Below are 20,604 nucleotides of genomic sequence, written 5' to 3' on the forward strand. Positions count from 1 at the left end.
GCGAATAACATTATGCCTTATTATGATTTTTTCCCCCTTCTTCTTTACTTTGTAAACAGGTCACTGATCGGCATGGACTTGGTTGGCAAACTGGTCCAAACAGACCAGGGGAACCAGTACATATGCGTTATGATTGGTTACTGCACACGATGGGCACAGGCTTATGCCATCTGTTCGAAATCTGCCGCAGATGTCACAGAATGCCTGATGAAAATTGTTTATCAGTTTGAGGTTCCCCAAAGAATCCTGACGGACCAGGGGAAATAATTTGTTAACAAAGTATGTATTTCCATTTGTGTTAGAAAAAAATTAGAAACTAATAATTTGTTGCTGAATATTTATTATTATGTTTATGCTATATATACTCATTAGGGCTGGGCGATATGACGATATCATATCGTGGACGATATGAAAGTGTCTACCGGGAGAGATTTGGCCATACCGTTTATAAAAAAAGTTCATGTGGCGGGAGCATAGATAGAGCGGGAGGCAGCTGTCCCTCCAAGTCCCTACAGTCACACTGCAGTTACACCGCCGCGCCACACGGGGGCTCTGCAGCAGAGTTCTGGGCTGCAATACAGCTTCTCTACCCTCAACAGAAGAAGCCTCATCTGTTGCTCTAGCTCTAGCTCCGGTGCGCCATCACTACAGTTAACAAACCAACTCCGTGTCACGGTGGCAGAGCAGCTGGTATTAACGGTCAAAAATGTCATCGGGCAAAGGAAACTTGCTTGCTGCTTCAGCGTGCTGTTGCCGTGACGCAGAGTTGGCTTGTTTTAAGCCGCAAACTACATGGATTAGCTCTCGTGAGCTAGCTGGCTAATAATGACATCTTTAGCCTACTCGGCTTCACCCCCGTACTGTTATTGTTGGAGACAGCCAGCAAGGCTGGTTTTATGTAACTTTAAAACATGTCAAACTTGAAAATATTATTTGTGTTGAAGCTGGAGTGAAAGTATTACCAGACATTTGCTCATTAGTTAATTTTGACAGCTTTTTTAAATGAAGATGAGCAATACTGCAGGAAAATTCAAGTATTTCATTATTTTGATATAGGCTACTATCAATTGGAAAATGTAAGCTATTTGGTTGATGCTGTCATTTTTATTTTGCACTGACTGACTAAAGCCAGACTGGTGTGGTATTTTGCACCATTTTTTCTTTAGAATGGAAATTTTAGTTCCAAGCAAAATGAAAATAATCTTATGTGATTAAAGTTCAGTACGGTTATTGTAATCCATTGAATTTAAAGGAAAAATACTATACCGTGATATATATCCATATCGTGATATAAAATGACCTATATCGTGATATAAGATTTGGTCCATATCGCCCAGCCCTAATACTCATACATGAAATTATTCAATTACAGATCAACACTCATGTGTGTGCAGTTCTTGGCATCAAGAGGAGTCTCTGTGCCCCATACCATCCCCAAACAAACGGATTGGTGGAGAGGCTGAATGGCACCATTCAAAGGTAAAATAAATAAATGTAATTGGTTATTGTAGTTGTCTTCTATTTTATTTATCTAGTATTTATTTTGTCTTAGGCTACTGTTTCAATTCCAATAGGTGATCAACACAACTAATAGCTTTTGAAATGTTGGGGGATTTTTGCTTAACTTGTCTGTTGTGTTTTAGGTTAAGAATGAGACTAAAATGCATGTAATTAATGTATTAAACTAAAATCGTCCATGCCTTTTAAGCTATAACAACATGTGTTTTTCTAATGTTTGTTTAGAGCTCTTGCAAAACTGGTTAACGACAAACCGAAGAACTAGGATCTGTTCCTTGATCCAGTTATGTTTGGACTGCGCACCAAGAAACAATTAACAACGCGCTTCTCTCCTTTTTTTGATGTTCGGGAGAGAAGCCCGTTATCCATCGGAGGTGGCAGAAAGCTATCAGGTAAACTACATTTTAAAAAATGGTTATCTTTAAGCAAAATTACCTTTTATTTATATGAACTCTATCAAGTTTAATTTCCTCATGTAATTTGTCATTTGTTTTTAAAGGTCGATGGGTCCTTTTGAGGAGGATTTTTCAGAAGAGCAAGTGGCCATTGACATTGAGCGCCAGCAAGAGATCCTCAATATTGTCCAGGGGAATCAGGAAAAGGTCCAGAAAAAAACAAAGGCAAGACTGGAATCGATGGCGTTCACGCAAAGCATCCAGGTTGGGGACATGGTATTGCGAAGAAATGTCAGGAGTCAACAAAGAAAAGGAGGAAAGCTGGACCCAGAGTTATTTGGACCATACACAGTCCAAAACATTGAAGGGAAAACTTTCAATAAGGTCAACATTGATCATTTCAAAAAGTTTCAAAAAGAGAATCCAAGGATCCCTGAGAGATTGGTCACTGCAGCACCTGCCACCACCACAACCACAGCACCTGCAACCCCATCACCTGCAACCCCATCACCTGCAACCACAGCACCTGCAACCCCATCACCTGCAACCACAGCACCTGCAACCACAGCACCTGCAACCCCATCACCTGCAACTGCAGCACCATCAACCGCAAGCTCCTCTCCACCTACTGGTACCGCTGCTGGACTTCATGAGACCACATCCAAAACAGAATTGTTTTATTGTTTATATTTTGTATATCAAAATAATCATCCGAAAAGTTTTTTGACTTAAATGAGATGTAATACAATAGGTAAGGTACAATAGGTATTGACAATAACTGTTTGGCAGTCAGAGAAGATCCTCAAGATTTTTAAACATACAAATAGAGTCAATATGTCATTGCTTTACCTTTTTTTTTCATTTAGAGTGTTATTCTACATTTGACATATTTTTCAATTGGAAGTCTAATTTCATAGCATAATCCTCTCCCCTTAATGTACTTAAGTGGATAGCGTTATTTGCATATTCATTTACTCTTTTTTTCCTTGTGGCAGATGTGAAAGAGGCTTGGGCAGGAAAAGATGCCCATGTACTTCTTTCCAAAATCGGGAAGTACAAAATATTCTTTTGGGACATTCGGAGGACAAGTCCCAATCAAGAAATTGAGAGTGAGGTACACATCAATACTTATGTTGGCCTTAAGCTTCCTCATACTTAACCTGCAAGCATACAAAAGCTATTCTATAAGCAAAAGTTGACCAGAAATGCATACCTATAGGTGATAAATGCATACCTTTCAAAATTGGTCTGCAAAAACAATGGAAAGGGAGGCAAGCAGGCACTGTTCATTGATTTGTATGCAATGACTGACATCTTTAATAGGAGACCAACACGACTGAAGGTAGGAGAGGTATTTTTGTTCTGATCATGATTACACCAATTTGATTGTGTTTTGCTAATCTAAGATATTTTACTGTTCTTTTGCTTTCTCCAACATCCCCATATTCCATTATTCTTGGAGCAGTTCATCAGCCACGGCATTGGATATTTACAGTAAGGCACATTTTTTATTTATATTTTTTAAAGGCACACTCAGGACTTAAAATATGTAATTGATGTACAATGATTCCCTAAAACTTTTATAGGCGATTTTCCCATTGGAAAGACGAAGCCTTGAGCTGGACTCTGGTGGCAACGCTGCCTCCAGGGTAAAACAGTGCTTAGAGTCAACAAGGTAACTGTTTTGTTAATTGATGTCCGATATGTCTCATTATGAAGGTCATGGTGAAGCTCATGTACTTCTATAAAATAAATACTATGTTTCTGACTTCTTCAGGTCATTCATGAGACAGATAAGAGGGGGTTTAATGCATCCAGGTGGACAGCCTGCACTGTGAACCACAGCCTCCAGAAGGATAACACCTCCTGTGGAATATGTGTCTTGAAAGTAAGTGTAGGGGAGAACGGGGTAATTTGTCACACGGGTTGGTTTTCACAATCGTTATATCTCGGAACCAGAAGGTGCTGCCTGTGAAATTTTGGTAATGTAAATATTCAGAATTGGGATCAGAGGTCACCTACATAGTCTTCCTTGGAGTTAGACTGCTGCATTTGAGGTGAGACGACTGTTTGTGTTTTTCATGTCATATTAGCTCCTCAGTATTTTTCTTCTAGGCTTTTACACAATGGGTTTACAACAAAACACTTGTTACCCATACAAAGTGTGAAGGGTAAACTATAGTTTAGAGTGTGGTTAGCAAGCTAATTAGTTGTCAGATGGTTGTTGGCCTTGATGCTAGCAAAAAATTCAAGTTGGGGTTGGTCGTCACATTTTTTGGGGGGTTGGTTGTCACATGTTATCTCAAGGCTGCAGCTGGAAAAGGAACCCAATAACGAAAGAAATTGTCAAGCTGTATCCTCACTGACACCCCAGAGAAGGAAAGAATAGAGCAGGAAAAGGCAGCTAGCATGCAAAAGAAAAAAGGGCAACAAAATCAAAACAACCCAGTGCATCCCAAACTAGACCAGCTGCCAAGGCTACAGTAAGTTATGTAGGCCTATTTGTCAACTTGACAATGCAATTAAACTTTCAAATTTTGTTCTAATTGCTTGCCTTCTTTTTAAGATTATTCCCATTAAAGCTGACATATTATGCACTTTGCTGTCAATTTTATATGGTCTAAGTAGTCCCTAATACTTATTTTTTTAAATGTTTGCTGAAAAACCCGTTCAGATCATTTATTGTAGCAAGCCTCTATACCCTGATGCTCCTCTGGTCTCCGGATGACCTATATTTGTGCGATCTGGCTGGCCCCTCCCACCGTCTCTGCCGTGCTCTCGCGATACTAGAGAGACACTGCGTGACGAAGCGAAGCCATACTTTGACATAACAGTTTGACATGATTAAAACCAATGAAAACAGTAGCCTCACAGTTTGATTTATACAGGAATAACTTCCCACCCTTTGTGGTGTTAAAAACGAGTCATTATTAAACTCCAATGGGAAAGCTAAGTTAGTGCAATAGGCGCAAACGTTGGATGCTAAATCCGAAGCTACATGCGCGCTAACGGCTAAAAATACCCCTCAAAATCAGTGAAAACAGTAGCCTCACAGTTTGATTTATACAGGAATAACTTCCCACCCTTTGTGGTGTTAAAAACGAGGCATTATTAAACTGCAATGTGAAAGCTAAGTTAGTGTAATAGGCGCAAACGTTGGATGCTAAATCCGAAGCTACATGTGCGCTAACGGCTAAAAATACCCCTCAAAATCAGTGAAAACAGTAGCCTCACAGTTTGATTTATACAGGAATAACTTCCCACCCTTTGTGGTGTTAAAAACGAGGCATTATTAAACTCCAATGGGAAAGCTAAGTTAGTGCAATAGGTGCAAACGTTGGATGCTAAATCCGAAGCTACATGTGCGCTAACGGCTAAAAATAACACTCGAAATCAGTGAAAACAGTAGCCTCACAGTTTGATTTATACAGGAATAACTTCCCACCCTTTGTGGTGTTAAAAACGAGGCATTATTAAACTGCAATGTTAAGCTAATCTAATTTAATATGTGTATTGTTTCATTTAGCCTATTTGTAAAAAATAGAATGTGTACAAATAAAGACACCTATTTTGTTTGGTTAAAATGCAATGAACTTGGTTATGTACATACACATTGATTATCCCAAATCTCGTAACAACCACCATATGTAATACATTCTTACAAAACATGTTTGAATTTGATAAGTTTAATAAATGTATTATAGCATTCGGGAAATTTTTAAATTATGTAATTTAAAAAAAAAAAAATGTTGTAGTGTGAATAAGTCTTTATCAATATCATATCTTTACCAGATGATCTCAGTCAGCTCTGTTTCTATTGTGGAGAGAAAGAAGAGACAGACAAGGAGAGAAAGGAATGATCTCCAAGTGCCACCACAGACTGGGTAAGATTTTAGGATAAGTTTTTGCATTAAGAGCTTAGTCAGAGTATCGCCTGAGTTCAAGGCTGAGGTATCAGGCAGAGGGCAGAATGTTAATAACGGCAACCGAGAGCAGTCTAAATACACATGGCCTATGTTTGAGTCTAAATCTTTAACAGCTGTAGTAAGGTTTCCAAAATATCCTAAAAGGTATATGATGTATTTATGTAGAAGTATGGGGTTTAAACATTTCCTAAATCAATCAAAAGATCTCAAAATGTTGCAAAGTGGGAATTAGTATTCAATGGATTGCTTCTTTTCTAACATTGCAAATTAAAAATTCTCAAACTAATAGGAAAACAAATTTCCTAAAGTGTTTCAGTGTACTAGAAAATATTCTAAATAATTTCAGCATTTGACGTTTTTAACTTGCTGTGGTAACCCTGTTTCAGTGTGATGTAATCCACGGTGTCTTTATGACATATACACACATGACATTCCCGGGCCGCCTTTTTATTCCACTTGACTGTTATGGTTCAATGTATCCTAGCCTTTTAAATACCATCCTGCATTTTCAGAAGACTAATACATAGAAACTTTTCAATATGACCTTGTTTCAGATCCAGTGTGACAAGTGTGAGCGGTGGTATCACCACAGCTGTGTTGGATCACAAGATGGTGGGGCAGTGTACAGCTGTTTGGCATGCAACGACTTATAAATCCTGCACCCAGCTCAGTGCTGACAACATCCGTGGCCATCGGCCCGACCCGAAGAGGCTAGTGGCTGGTTCCCATGGGGCCATGTTTGCAGGGAGCACTGGTCTCCTGTGTACACACCGTGCACTGAAATAAGACATAAAGCACACACACACACACACACACACACACACACACACACACACACACACACACACACACACACACACACACATTTTCACAAGATTTCCCCTCATTCTTGTCATTGGGGTTAAGCTGATGTATGTTTTTTGTTGAAAATTGTTAAAAATGCTGTTAAATTCTCAGTCCTCGCAGCAGACCCGAGTTTAATTCCAACACATGGTCAGTTATCTGCATGGCATTCCCCTCTCTGCCCCATTTCATATCCCTCTGCCATACTAGTTGCTTGCTGTGTGATGACACCAAAGAAGATTACATGCGTCCTGATTAATGCAATAGGACAGAGCACCTGAAAAACATTTTTTTAAATGATTTACTCATTTATGAAGAAGTTAGAGTAGGGTCACACATTCTGACGGCTGCTCCTTGTCGGATATGGTGACCCCATGGTTACTTTCTATGTGATGACCTCAAAGAAGATTACATGTGTCCTGATTACTGCAATAGGATGATAAATGCACTCAAAACATTATTTTGATGTTTAACTCACTATTAAGGTAGTTAGAGCACGGTCACACATTCTGACAGCTGTCAGATATAGTGACCCCATACTAGTTACTGGCTCTGTGATGACACCAAAGAAGATTACGTGTCCTGATTAATGGATGACGGAGCACCTGCATTTTTTCTTTAATGCTTTACTCATTTATGAAGAAGTTAGAGCACGGTCACACATTCTGACGGCTGTTATCAGAAATGGTGACCCCATAGTAGTTACTGGCTCTGTGATGACACCAAAGAAGAATAGATGCATCCTGATTAATGCAATAGAATAACAGAGCTGCTGGAAACTATTTTTTTTTCAATGCTTTCCTCATTTATGAAGTAGTTAGAGTAGGGTCACACATTATATCGCTGGTGGCTCTGTGCTGACTCCAAATAAGATGTCCAGATAACTGTAGCCTACTAAGGATGACAAAGGTAGCCTACTCAAACAATGTTTTGATGGTGAAATAATTAACTTTTAACCCTTTATAGGGCACTCATTGAAATACTTAGAAATTCTAAATTTCAACCATACAGTGCTATTGTAGGATACAACAAGACAATTTTGCATGTAAAACTCTTTAAAAAATATAAAATTTTTAGGTCTCAAATCAAGATCAATGAAGTTACCATATATGGTTCCTTGCCCGTTTAGGGTAAAAAAAAAAAATCTCCCAAAATGTACATGAAAGACACATGTGAATACACATGTGAAGTGAAAAAACATTTATTTGATGGTAAAAACCTATATTAAGTCAGAGGAACATTTATTTACTTGTAAAAAAACACAAATTTAAAGGAACATTTATTTACAGGTTAAAAAACGCATGTAAAGTGAACAGAACGTGTATTCACAGATAAAAACACGCACCAAAGGCACATTTTAGACACATATTTACTGATTACATTACTATTAGTACTATCAGGGTTCCCGCGGATCCTTAAAAAGTCTTAAATTCATATATCTAAAAATAAGGCCTTACATAGCAGTAAAAAGTCTTAAATCCATCTTTCAAAGGTCTTAAAAATGTTAACACATGGTAAGTAGGAATTTATGACTGTAATTGGTCTCAAATCTAAAAATAATACGTAACATTTTTTATTTTTTTAATAAATTGCAGAATAGTTTAATGTCGCGCAATCACGATTTTTTTAAGTTTTTAAAGCGAAATGCATGAATCTGGTGCACTTTGAGAGGGAAATTAAGAGGCTAAATCTGAATAATTTTGTATGAAAAAAAAATGGAGACACTGTGTCAGATGAATTAGAAGCTATTGGAGAAGGACATAGTTTTTCCATAATAATATTAATTTAAAATAAAATATTATGCAGGGTCCTCTGGGATGGGCTTGTTGCTCATTTTCTTTTATGGGACATATTTCTCTGTAATATAATGAGTGCATTTAAATTATTTAAAAATTAAAAGCGCCATATTACATTATATTTTTAAAATGTGCCACGGGCCAATCAATCAGTGTTTGACACCCCTGCACTAGTGGGTTAACTAAGAAATGCAAAAAAAAAAAAAAAATTCAAAGGGCCATATTACATTATCTTTTTAAAATCGGCCGCGGGCCAATAAAAAGCGGGCCGCATTTGGCCCGCGGGCCGTAGTTTGGGGAGCCCTGCTCTAGTCGATCCCCCCCATGTTTGAGTTGTAGCTCTTTATGACAGCAGGGCAGCTCACTTCCTCCTTCCTCTTGGTGTCACTGCAGTACCGGGACACTGACGACTGTGGCTCCACCCCCATGTCTGTTGACAAAAGAGTGACCACTCTGTTGTCCTTCCACCTGTAAATTAGCACAAGTAAATTAGCCATAACTCAAATATAACTTCCGCTAAAACTTTTATTGTATTTTATTGCATTTTATTTTGAATTTGAGCACAGAAGTACAGTACATGTCACAAAAACATTTCACATACTGTGCATACTGTATGAGTATGTGACAAATAAAAACCTTTGAATCACCTGAGGGCCAGGATCCCGTTGTCACTGGTGACATAATCATATGCACCACAATGGACAGCCTTCTTCGCCATCTCTTTGATGTCCTTGAGTGGAGGCTTGCCTACCCTGTTGTCCCTCGCTGTCCCTGTGTATCTGCAGTTCTTCTTTTTCAGGTACCGCACAATCTCCAGGCTTGTAAAAAAGTTGTCTGCAAAGGTGGCTGTTGTACCGAAGGAGGACATGGTGCTGGCCAGGACAGACACTATCTGGCTGGTGGCACCCATGGCCTCTTGTTCAGGCGTCAGGGGGACATCGTGGGTCTTCCAGCGTAGTCTTCCCTTGGTAAAGCACCATGTCGTGGATGAAGCCATCCGCAGAAGCCCGGGCAAACAACTTAAACCCCCATTTGTCGGGCTTGCTTTTTATATACTGCCTCAGGCTGCCAGCTGTTTTGCCCTTGTAGCCCACCATTACCTCATCCACAGACTGCTTGGGGGTTTGTGGCTCGCACCTGAAGGCTGTATTTAGGAAGCCGAATATTGGCCTGATCTTAAAAAAACGGTCGATGGTGCCAGGGATCAAAGTATTGTCATTAAAATGGATCAGCGTCTTCATCAGCCTGAACCTCTTTGATGACATGAGACATGCAACTTGAGGGACCCTGGTATCCATTGCCCAGTGGTCTTCCACAGCCGGCAGCTTCGCGATCCCCATATGCATCAATATGGCCACAAAGGTCAACACTTCCTCTTCAGTGGTTGTGAATGTAGTGTTGATGTCATTCTGTGTGGCATACAGGTTGGTCTGATATGTGATGTGTGTTATCACTTCTGGGCCGAAATATTTGCTAAAGTAGTGAAAGGGTGTTAAAATGAAATCTGGGGGAGTGTGGTGGTACTCAGGCAGGGCTGGGTTGTCCAGGTCAACTCTTTTCCAAGTAGTTGGCCTAGCTGCTGTCTTTTTACCCTTGGCAGGCCTCTTTGCCGTTTGTACTGGCAGGTCGATGTCATCGTCATAGTCATCCTCTTCGTCGTTGTGGTCATCTTCCTCCTCCTCCTCTTCAACCACCTCCACAGCAGGCCGCACACACCTCCTCTTGGCAGAGGGGCCCCTGTGACTCGGACCTGCCGACTCCAGTGGGACAAAGTCAGGGTCTGCCACGTCATCGTCTTCGTCCTCAGAGTCCTCATCGTCACTGATGGCGGGGTGGGCAGGGACAACAACAGTCTTCCTCCTTCCGTAAAATAGCTGAGCAGACAGCTGCTTAGGAAAACAAGAGTTTTTGAGTCAATATCAAGCACACTTGAGACTTATTTTTAAAGGAAAACAGTAACAGTAAACTGCTGATCTACTGAAAAGAATGAATATTGGCAGTAAAAAGGCTCACAGTAAAATTAATAAAAAATATATGCCATTTAAAGCGATTCTTACCTTTCCTGAATTTGAGAATTACAGCACATTCAAAATATCCCGCCTTCCTCCAATGCCCCACCCCCTCATTCCCCTATTGGTCCACGTCATTCCCATCCCCGGTGTTGTTTTGAAAAAACTTTATTTACACAGGCAGACATACAACAAGTGCCCCGGAGCAAGCACGTGAGTTTTGTTTACCAAAGCAATGGATTCCGATTCAGAAGCACCGGTAAGTTATATACATAAGCCTACACATATATATTTTTCAGTTCTATGGTTGTTATGCAGTGCACTATTTACTTGCTTTATTTTTTTAGTTATCATAGGCTACATTTTTTTTGCAAACACGCTAATGTTATCTAATAAAGCGGTCTCAGCTGTTCTGTTTTCAGTTTAACGTCGGTTACGGTTTTGTCTGCTAACGGCTAGCGCGTGGTTAACTTTATTACTGTTCAAAATATTATGCTTCAATGTCGAAAGCTTGAAGCTTCTATTTCTAATGCTCCGATGCTCTATTCACCAATATGAAAGCTAGCTCCAGCTGAATACAACACTACCACTATTATTCCCGTATGACAAAAACCTATATAACCAGCAGCCAAATAATACAAAGCTATAAATACAGTGTGTTGTTGTTGTGATTTTGCTCTGCCTCACTAGGCTACATAATATTCAAACTTGGCAGAGACATTGGAAACACATTTTGCTATGCTTTTGATCTAGAATTTTAGCTTCATAAGCATAATTTCACAGAGATATGAGTTATAGTAAAACAATGAATATATGCAAAACATGTATTTTCAGAAAGTGTTCCTATGTCTCTATCTTCACCCTGATATTCTTATAAAGTAAAACATTTTCTGTCTTTGTTTTTACATGTTGGTGCTTCTAGGACGACAGTGCAGTAGATCCTGACTACAGCCTTGAAGTTTTCACAGAGGGAGATGATGATATTGAGATGATGATTCTCCAGGCAAAGGCACCTCAAGTAGGAGGAAGAAAGCAAGGATTGAAAGTGGAGGCAGAGGAAGCCATGGCAGGGGAATGAAAGGCAGGGGCCGTGGTTTTCCACAACGCAAAAAAAAATAAAAAATACATCAGGCCAACAGTGTACCCTGCCCTGTGAATTATGTACATAGTACTGTCTTATTACTGTATATTTGTCATAGTTATTGACCCATATTTTTAAATTAAAAATACATGCGTTTACTCTGTTGTGTTGATTTACATCTTTGAAATTTCATTTATAGTCAATTCAAGTCAATACAGTTTAAAAATGTCAAACTGCCATTTTCTTTACTTACATCATGTTTTTCTTATGCTTTGGTTACACTATGCAGAACATCACACACGACTTATTGCTGCTCCTGCGCTTCGTTCCCACCATTACATCTGATGTGCAGAAAATCTTAATATTATAATATTTATTTTCCCTTGATGCCAGCACAGGAAGTGTATTCTTTGAATTTCAACTGAATGCTTACAGAATGCCCCTTAGTTTAATTTCTCCACGTATTCTGTATGAACTTCAGAATCAATTTGATTTTAATGTTTTAATGTTTTCTTATGTTACCGAGGGAATTCAGTGATCCCAAAGACAAATATCGTACATTATGGAAACCAATGACATAAGGCAAAACTTTGAAAATATTGCTTTAGATCCAGAGTTCTCCGGTTATCCTTCCAGACAAGACGGCAGGTTTGATGCCAGGACAAGCCCTGGTTGGTGCGGGTTGTCTTCTACTTTTGCGGGAGTGGTTCACCTTGACAGAGAGTAATAAAAATCAAAATGTAACATTGGACAAAATTGCAAAGTCAGGTTACTAGCCAGCTGAAAAGATTTAACTTTATCTTCTACCGATAATGCGTTTATGGACACTTATAATCTAACAGGTTACATACAGTATAAGGAGAAGTTATGCTCCTTCTCCAATGAGAGATGTTATTACAAAAAACAGTAGGTGTCAATCACATGTCGACTCACCACGACCTCTGCTGCGTTGAGTCTCCAATATTTGTTCCGTTAATGGTGCAGGGACACCACTGAGAGTCCCAAGTCGTCGGGGGTCATCTGGTCTCATCGTTCTTTTCCGAGGCATGCCCTTCCCTGCCGCCAACCGGTCCAACTTGCAGCGTATGATGGCACACTGGAGGTCTTTTATGTACTCATAACTCTTCTTGGCCTTCTTTATGTACAGACAGTAGCCACCGCTTTTTTGTTGAACATTTTGTGGTAGCTGACAGAGGACACAAAAAGTACTGTTACTAACAAATAAAAATGTGGTAAGTTGATATTAGATGGGTTTCACTTTATAAGGAGAATAATCAAAAGATATATAGACTATCAAGGAACAACATAGTATTATATAGTGTGTATTTTGAATTCCTCTAATAATAAATGTTCAAACAGACTTCAGACTTAAACTCATTGTCATTGTACCCTCAACAACTATGTCACACCCAGTGGTGAATAAAAATTCATTATGACATGAGGTGGTAGGCCCTGTCAGCGGTCTACTGACTTTTTAGAGTGCAGCATGAAGTGCTGTAAAATGAAAATTGAATACTCCACATGATCCTACTTTATACTGTTACTTATATTACAGTTATAATCAAAGCATTCAGTTCTCGACCCAGTAAACAACATGCAGTGTGTCTGATTGGCATGAAGGGGGAAAGGCTCAGACTTTCTGAAAGGGAAGTGATTGACTCAACAGGTGGGGAGGGGTCAACGCATAAGACACAAGACAATAGACAAGGCGTCGCCTGTCTGGAAGCTATAGAATAAGCTTTCATTAGATTGAAAGGAGTGCTGAGTATATGGGGGGGGGGGGTGGGAGTGAAGGTGGGGTGACAATGTGCTGATGTAACACTGCATTTAGGAAATCAGAAAGAGAAGTCAGTGTTACGTAATTCTAAGTTTGGATGAGTGAATAAAATGTCTGTTCACTTTAAAAAGATGTTATTTTTAAACATTTGATAACTGTACCTTGTTTGTATTGTGTGAAGTGAGGTCTCTGGTGAGCAGCTGTGCAAAGCCTCCACTCCATGAACAGAGAAATCCTCCTCTCTACAGATGTATACCGGAAAAAAATAATGGGCATTTTTCACAACATTAGATACGTTGCTGTTGTTACCACACAGCACATGAGTAGAGATGATTTATAGTGTTCTGGAAACATCAGTTACATTTCTCATGTTCTGATGGGGGTAGGGAAACTGTTTAGCATAAGCTCTAGGCTTGATTACACACCAATAACGTATCACTTTTAACAATTTACTTGTTCACGTCATCATCGCAAAACAAAAAAACATGTGTGATCCAAGTTGATGGGCAGACGATAACATTAACAAACAAGGCTTACCGTTCTGAAATTGATTCTGCAATGGTGGACAATGCTGGCGGAGGAGGCCTCTTAAAACCACGTCTTATTGGCGTCGACGTTGTATTTCCGTAACTAAAACACAAACACACACACAAATATTAACGTGAGTTGGCGGGTTGTAGCAGAAAGTTAAATTATGATAAACTGTGCGTACTGAACATGGAAACAGCGACAAACACGGATATGATATCACGTAGCCTACTATGATTTACACACATGGACAGTTAGCACCCTGCTAACTGCTGCCTTCGGTGTGTGTCAATGAGCCAAAACAATTTAAAGCACACTAGTGCTGTGTGAAACGGTGAGGAAGACTGTAAGCGGAGAATATGTCTTTATTTCCCGAGCAAACTGCCTCATTAGCTGGAGCTAACGGTAGGTCCGTTAGCATTATGCTATACGTGATCCCGGTAAGTGGCTGCAACAAATGGTCAATCGTAAGGTTATATGAGGTTGTAGGTTAGGTTATGCAAAATAAAAAATACCTTTCCAGCACGAACTCCGCCACCATTTCGTCCGTTGTTAGCTCGGGCTGCTGCTTCATAAGTTCCCTCCATTTCACAAAAGCAGACCCGATGTTTATCCGAGTTTTTCCTCTTGCAGCATCAAGCTCCTTCTTTCTTGTGGCCTTTTCTGCTAAACTTGTCGTTTTTTCCTTCGGAGCGGCTGGTTCAGTACGCCGTGATCCACTTTGGTCTTCCATGTTCAGTCGCTACTCGCTACTGTCTGCCCTGCCGTAGAATCAAAACAAACCCTCTACTTGAGGACGCGCCTTGATGACGCGCGCAGAATGCGCCATACAGAAGCAGGGGAAACAGACAGGTCTGTCGGCCAATCAAATCGTTCGGTCCGAACGATTTGATTGGTTGTAGTTTTCACCTAATATTATGAGACTGAAATAATTGTTTCTTTTTATTCCTGGTGGGTCTACCATGCATTTTAGAGTGTAAAAACCTTATTTATACCATTTTAAAGTCATTTAAAATAAGTGTAAAAACCTTACAAAGGTAAGAATAGCTTTAAGTACAATAAATGTCAGAAAAATTACGAAAATCACAAATATTTATAATTTTTTAGCTGGAAAGGTACATTAAAGGGTTAAATTTCGCAACGCATCGCTGTATAATGTTAAACAATCCCATAGTAACATCTAATGCCCTATTGAGTACTATTGTCTCACATTATTATACATTATTTGTAAAAAAAAATCGTAGGTATGGATTACTAGGCCCATCGGGCGTATGTCCATATTTGGACATACAGTCACGTGGCTAGTCTTAGGTGAACTGGGCGTATGATCAAATATGGAGCCTCTATTTTTCATGACAATAGTTGACAAATTTCTACAAATCCCACGCACACAACACTTATGTCAACATTTAGCACAGCTATTCAACCATATAATATGTTTGTTTCATCAACTTACCATCGTTAGCTTAGATGCTAGCACAGTTAGCGTATGAGCTGGTATGGGCTTACGACCGTATTTCTCGAAGTTCGTAGCTAAAGAAAGTTCAAGATCATCTGAGGTGTTGCTGATTGGTTGGACGTTGTCATGTGACTAATGGAGATGTAGCCTGATCTTTGCTGATTGGCTTGGAGAAATATACGGGGTCTACCCCTTGACGCAGGAGCGCGCACGGCCATTTTTGAAGTCAAACAAAGTTACCAAATAAGGTGTCGTGATCACAGCTGGCTGCTGTGCGCTCCTCCTCCTTCTGCCACTCCCACTCCCCCTGTCTGTCTCCACACCTGGTTCTCATCACCAATCAACTCACCTACATCTACTCCTGGTTTCCCTGCTGTCGTCGCCAGATCGTTATCATTCCCTACAGTGGTAACTATTCACGCCTGGCTCCAGTTGATAGTACTCGCTCTTCTTGTTTCTTGTGTAGTTTTGTGATTCCTTCTTACTTGTGTTTTCCTCTGCCTGCAGTTACCCGGATCACTACCTCCAGTCTACCTACCTGCTGCACTACCCCTGGCTTCCCCATTCACCACCTGCTCCCCACCTCGTTAAATAAACCTTTTATTTAAATCCTACTTCGCCTCTGTCTGCTCTTGGGTCCAGCATCGTAACCGTAACATAAGGTTCCTTGCCCTATAAAGGGTTAAGTTAAATTGTACAGAAATCACAGTCAAAATAGGCTTACTTTATGTAGCCTTTTATTTGATTTTAGCTTTACATTTTACTTATTTTCGGATACAGTCCGTAACTATGCTTTATTTTACCTTAACGTTTTATTTATTTTCGGAAACACTCCGTTACTATGCCTGGCGTCGGTGTCCTCTTTCTACATAAAAGCAACAAACAGCGATTACTCATGCATCCATCTGCCGTTTTGAAGTTGTTTCGGAGACAGTGGTTGCGTTCCGAATCGCATACTCTTTCTTTTTTCTATTCTACATACTACGATAAAAAGAATCTAGTTAGGATGCAGTAGGCATACTATTGGGACATACTTTACTCTCTTATTTCATCATAACATTGCGCCTTGCTTTTATATGGTAAATGGACTTGACTTATATAGCGCTTTTCTAGCCGATTTTCTCAGCCCCAAAGCGCTTTACATATCTTACCACATTCTCCCATTCATACACACACTCATACACCGATGGCAGTAGCTGCCATGCAAGGCGCTCTCTGAACCATCGGGAGCAATTTGGGGTTCAGTGTCTTGCCCAGGGACACTTCGACATGTGGCGGGTAGGCGGGGAATCGAACCTCCGACCCTGCACTCCAGAGGCAATCTTCCTACCCACTTCGCCACTGCCGTGGCATCCCTGTTTGTTTTCATATGGAGGCTTCGTCGATGTGACGTCACTTCACGTGCGCACTGTATTGTGGGTCAGAATCGCCCAAATAGGATGCAGTTTTCAACACTGACAATCTTGGCCAAAGTAGGACATCCGGGTACTTCTAACCATCCTAAATCTGGCCACAAGAATCGGGACATCCTAAATCTTTTTTCTACATACTATATAGTAGAAAGTATGCGATTCGGAACGCAACCAGTGTGGGCTATCTTTCGTAGGTTACGCCCGTGGCTGTAATGCAATGCATTTATCTTTACGTAGGTTACGTAGACGCTCTTCTTCGCCGTCACCTCTAGGGTCACATATCCTGACAGGCCACAACTCTCGGTGCAACACCGGCCTGAACACATCACATTTGACATGTTTGCTACTTTTTTAAAGTTAACTAGCTCTATATCCTTCCGATTTTAACATGGATTTAAAAACTGGATCACTATTTTTAACTGACAGAACTTTTTACACCGTTCGGTTGTGTGATTACTGCCGCTGCTTTGAATGACTGTTGATGCGCCAATGCCGACTCCGTCTGCACACCGATTTTTTTTGGACTAGACGGATACTGAGTTGAAGGAGTTTTTTCAACCCAAAGACAGCAAAGGTACAACACTTTTATATAGGCCTACAGTCCAGTGTTAGCCGCTCACACTATAGCTTTCCCACACCGCTTAACGTGCGGAAGGCTCGCTGTGGGCGTGCATGAACCTGTCGGTGGCTGGATGTTAACAGTGCCGCGCCTACAAGTGACTTTAATTATCAATTAATCTCGCGACTCAACAAATCGATGACCAACACTTTTAGTAATCGATTTTATCGATTAGTTGTTGCAGCCCTAGTTATAATATGAAGGCCTATGAAAATGCCACGTTATGTGGCTTGTAGTGTACGATGTGAAACATAATTTTTACTGTATTTTTGCTGCTTAACGTGCGGCTCACGAGAAGAATAGGATCAAGCTGACACTCAGCTGATCAAGCTGTGTTTCAGCTGGGTGTCAGTTTGGCGCAGTTCAGCTCCAATCTGACACGGGGATAGTACATGGGAAGCAAAATAAAAACACACTTCTTGCGCAGCGTGAACCTGTTGGCACTGTGAGGGAGATGCTCCCATCTCCTTCATCTGATCGCTAAACACATTCAGCATTTTTACGCGCCCTCTCGATCAAATGTAATATATTGTTCTGGGCTCCCGGTCAAACCACAACTTATCGTCCTAACAATGGCGACAACAACACTTCCCCATAATGTGAAGCTGATGGCAATTTATTAAAAAAGAAAAGGCGCAGTGCTTCCTGCATTTGGGTCGGATCGAGTCCGGACAAATTCACACCACAAAGGAACTGCAGCAGAGTGCGTTTGGAAGCACATCAAGACCTCCTCTTCAGCTGGGTCTCGGAGCGCTCGTTTGGTCAGCCCCCGAGTGCGATTGCTGTATTCACACCTGCCTGAATGATGCACACGGAAGGCGGAAGTGCATCTGAGTTTGTTTCAACCGAACTAAACACGGCATGTGTGAATACACCCTAAGGAAAACACAGCTTTCAGGGAGACTATCCGCCCCGCAGAGCGTATATGCATATGCCTACGGTGAGTTTGTGTGTGTGCTTGGTGTATGTTTGCGCTGTGTGTGTGTGCGTGTCTGTATATGTCTGCTGTGTATGAACTTGTTATTACACATGTAGCCTAGCCTACAATACAATTGTGTATTTGACAAAAAATTAAAATGTAACAGTTGATTAGAACAGTTATTATATGTACACATTCAAACAAAAATACAAATTTAACTGTTGGCCAGGGGCCGGTTTCCCAAAGCCTTCTTAGAGCCTTCTTAACGCTACGTCATTCGTAACCCCTACGTAGAGTTCCTACTTAACGTTTCGCCTGTTTCCCGAAACGTTCTTTGCTACGAATCTCTTTCGTACGTCATACGTTGGTAAGGTTGGTCTGGAGCGCCCGCAGAGCCTTCTTAGCTTTACCGTAGGGATGTTTCAGCTCTCACTTGTGTCATTTAACTAATAAATCTGACTGTATTTCATATCAAACGGACACAGCGATGACTGTATTTAATAACAAACTGTTCAAAACGATCCAACTGTATAGTGTATATCACGTATATTTAAAGTAGGCTTAGGCTATTATATATTTTAGCAGAATACCATTAACTCTGATTCACAAAGTGTTCAAACTATATGAACAAGTAGCCTACTTTTTAGTCATCTAACTGACTTGACAATCAGCATTAACTGAATGGATGCGATGTCCCTCAATATGAAAATACTTTATACGTGATACACTATAGCCTACAGTCGGATCGTTTTTATTAAATACAGTCATCGCTGTGTCCCTGTGATATGAAATACAGTCAGATGTATAAGTTTAATGACACAAGTGAAAGTCCCTGCGATCGCTGTGGCATCGCCAGAGATACAAACCCCCACATTTCCTTCCGTAAAGCACCATGCGTAAAACGGACACGAGTCACATCCCTGTTGCGCATGGAACTGCCACAAGTCATTCATGATGAAAATAATTGCTGTAAACAATCTTAATCTCCTCCGCTGTTTCTATATTTTCTATATCTTTTTTTAAATTAGTATAGGCTATGGTAGTATGTTCAACATGGTTAACACTAGAACCTCCGCACTGTGTTCCACACCGCCTCAAAACATGTAAACGTGCAAAAAAATGAATGAATAATCAATTAGAGCTTACCTTAAAATAAGTGTGCCATGTTACTGTTTTTAGGATTTTAGCTCATTTGGACGCTGTTTGGGCCGTCTGTTTATTTATATAGGCTATTGGCGATATTATGTCTACTTTCAGTTTCATTACTGACCCACCAAGTAGCCTAACGTGATTAGTGTTCTTAAATATACTTAGATTATAAAACAAGAGTTCCAAAACACAGATGATGATTCAACAAACTAATTTATGACTTTATATTACACTAGAAATGCACGGGTAGATTTGATTAGACTGCGCATGAAATGAGCAGGAAATGGATAATCGAACTCGGAGCAATCGTTTTGAGCAGTGTACGAACGACGTAAGGAGTGTTTCTCCTAAAGACACCGTTCGGGAACCACGACTACAGAGGTAAACAACTTTGGTAAGTCATAACGTAGGAGTCTTCGTAGCTCGCTAAGAGATGACGTTATCGGGAAACCGGCCCTAGAACAGTTAGGATTATACAGAGCCCCTAAAAGGACATAGAGAAAGAAAGAAAAAAAAAAAAAAACTTTGCGAGATCTTGCAAAACTCTTGCGAGATAACGCAAACCAACTTCCGGGTCAGAATTTAACTTCCGGGTCAGAGGAACAACTAACAACCACAACAATGGAGCTTAGGAGATTTATCGACGTTTATTTTGAGCTTGGCCTCAAATATTCGGACATTAAATCAATACTTGACAGTAGGCACGCCTTCCACATAAGTGAGAGACATCTGAAGAGGATACTGCGAGATAGGGGACACTCTCGCCGCAAGGCGTACTCTGACCTGTCGGTCCTGGTTGATTTTAATAGCAACCAACTGCAGTACTCTGGACAGCTTCACGGGTACCGATAGATGTACGCTAAATGCAGGGAGCTTGGACTGCGTGTGAGGAAAGAGGATGTGCGGTTGTTGTTGAAAGAGCTCGACCCCAGAGGAGTGTCACGAAGGCTAGCCAGATGTCTCAGACGACGAAACTACTTCTCTAAAGGGCCGAACTTTATATGGCACATTGACTCTTATAACTTAAGCCATATGGCATTTGTATCAATGGAAGTATCGATGGCTTCTCAAGGAAAATGATTCTCCGCGCAATCGAGGACAGCAAGCAGGAGGTTCTGTCAAACATCCAAGCACTGGACAAGAAGGTAAACCAGCTGGACACTTCTATGAGCA

The 20,604-nt window shown here is 40.6% G+C and overlaps 1 protein-coding gene across 3 annotated transcripts; it reads right to left on the reverse strand.

Moving 5' to 3' along the window:
- Positions 1-11,872: 11,872 nt before the first annotated feature.
- LOC307258562 (uncharacterized protein) lies at positions 11,873-14,638 on the reverse strand. 3 transcript variants are annotated; one of them, XR_013845132.1, is made up of 5 exons: positions 14,389-14,638; positions 13,883-13,975; positions 13,507-13,587; positions 12,502-12,754; positions 11,873-12,280 (listed from the first exon to the last, which is right to left on the reverse strand). XR_013845132.1 is itself a non-coding variant. In XM_080038141.1 (4 exons), exons 1-4 carry the CDS (start codon positions 14,458-14,460, stop codon positions 12,258-12,260), a joined length of 429 nt encoding a protein of 142 aa, XP_079894267.1. In that variant the 5' UTR covers positions 14,461-14,638; the 3' UTR covers positions 11,873-12,257. The 3 variants fall into 3 exon arrangements, 1 of the variants encoding a protein (XP_079894267.1); XR_013845131.1 differs by lacking the exon at positions 13,507-13,587; XM_080038141.1 differs by lacking the exon at positions 13,883-13,975.
- Between the last annotated feature and the right edge of the window lie 5,966 nt (positions 14,639-20,604).

Source organism: Ammodytes marinus, assembly GCF_949987685.1.
Source record: "Ammodytes marinus genome assembly, chromosome: 12".
Lineage (NCBI taxonomy): Eukaryota > Metazoa > Chordata > Actinopteri > Uranoscopiformes > Ammodytidae > Ammodytes > Ammodytes marinus.

Coding starts and splice junctions, on each gene's coding strand:
- LOC307258562 (XM_080038141.1), bottom strand. CDS start 14,460: ATGGAGGGAACTTATGAAGCAGCAGCCCGAGCTAACAACGGACGAAAT. Junction 12,755..13,506: donor CTTCACACAATACAAACAAG/GTACAGTTATCA, acceptor GTCCTCTGTCAG/CTACCACAAAATGTTCAACA. Junction 12,281..12,501: donor TCAACGCAGCAGAGGTCGTG/GTGAGTCGACAT, acceptor CTCTCTGTCAAG/GTGAACCACTCCCGCAAAAG.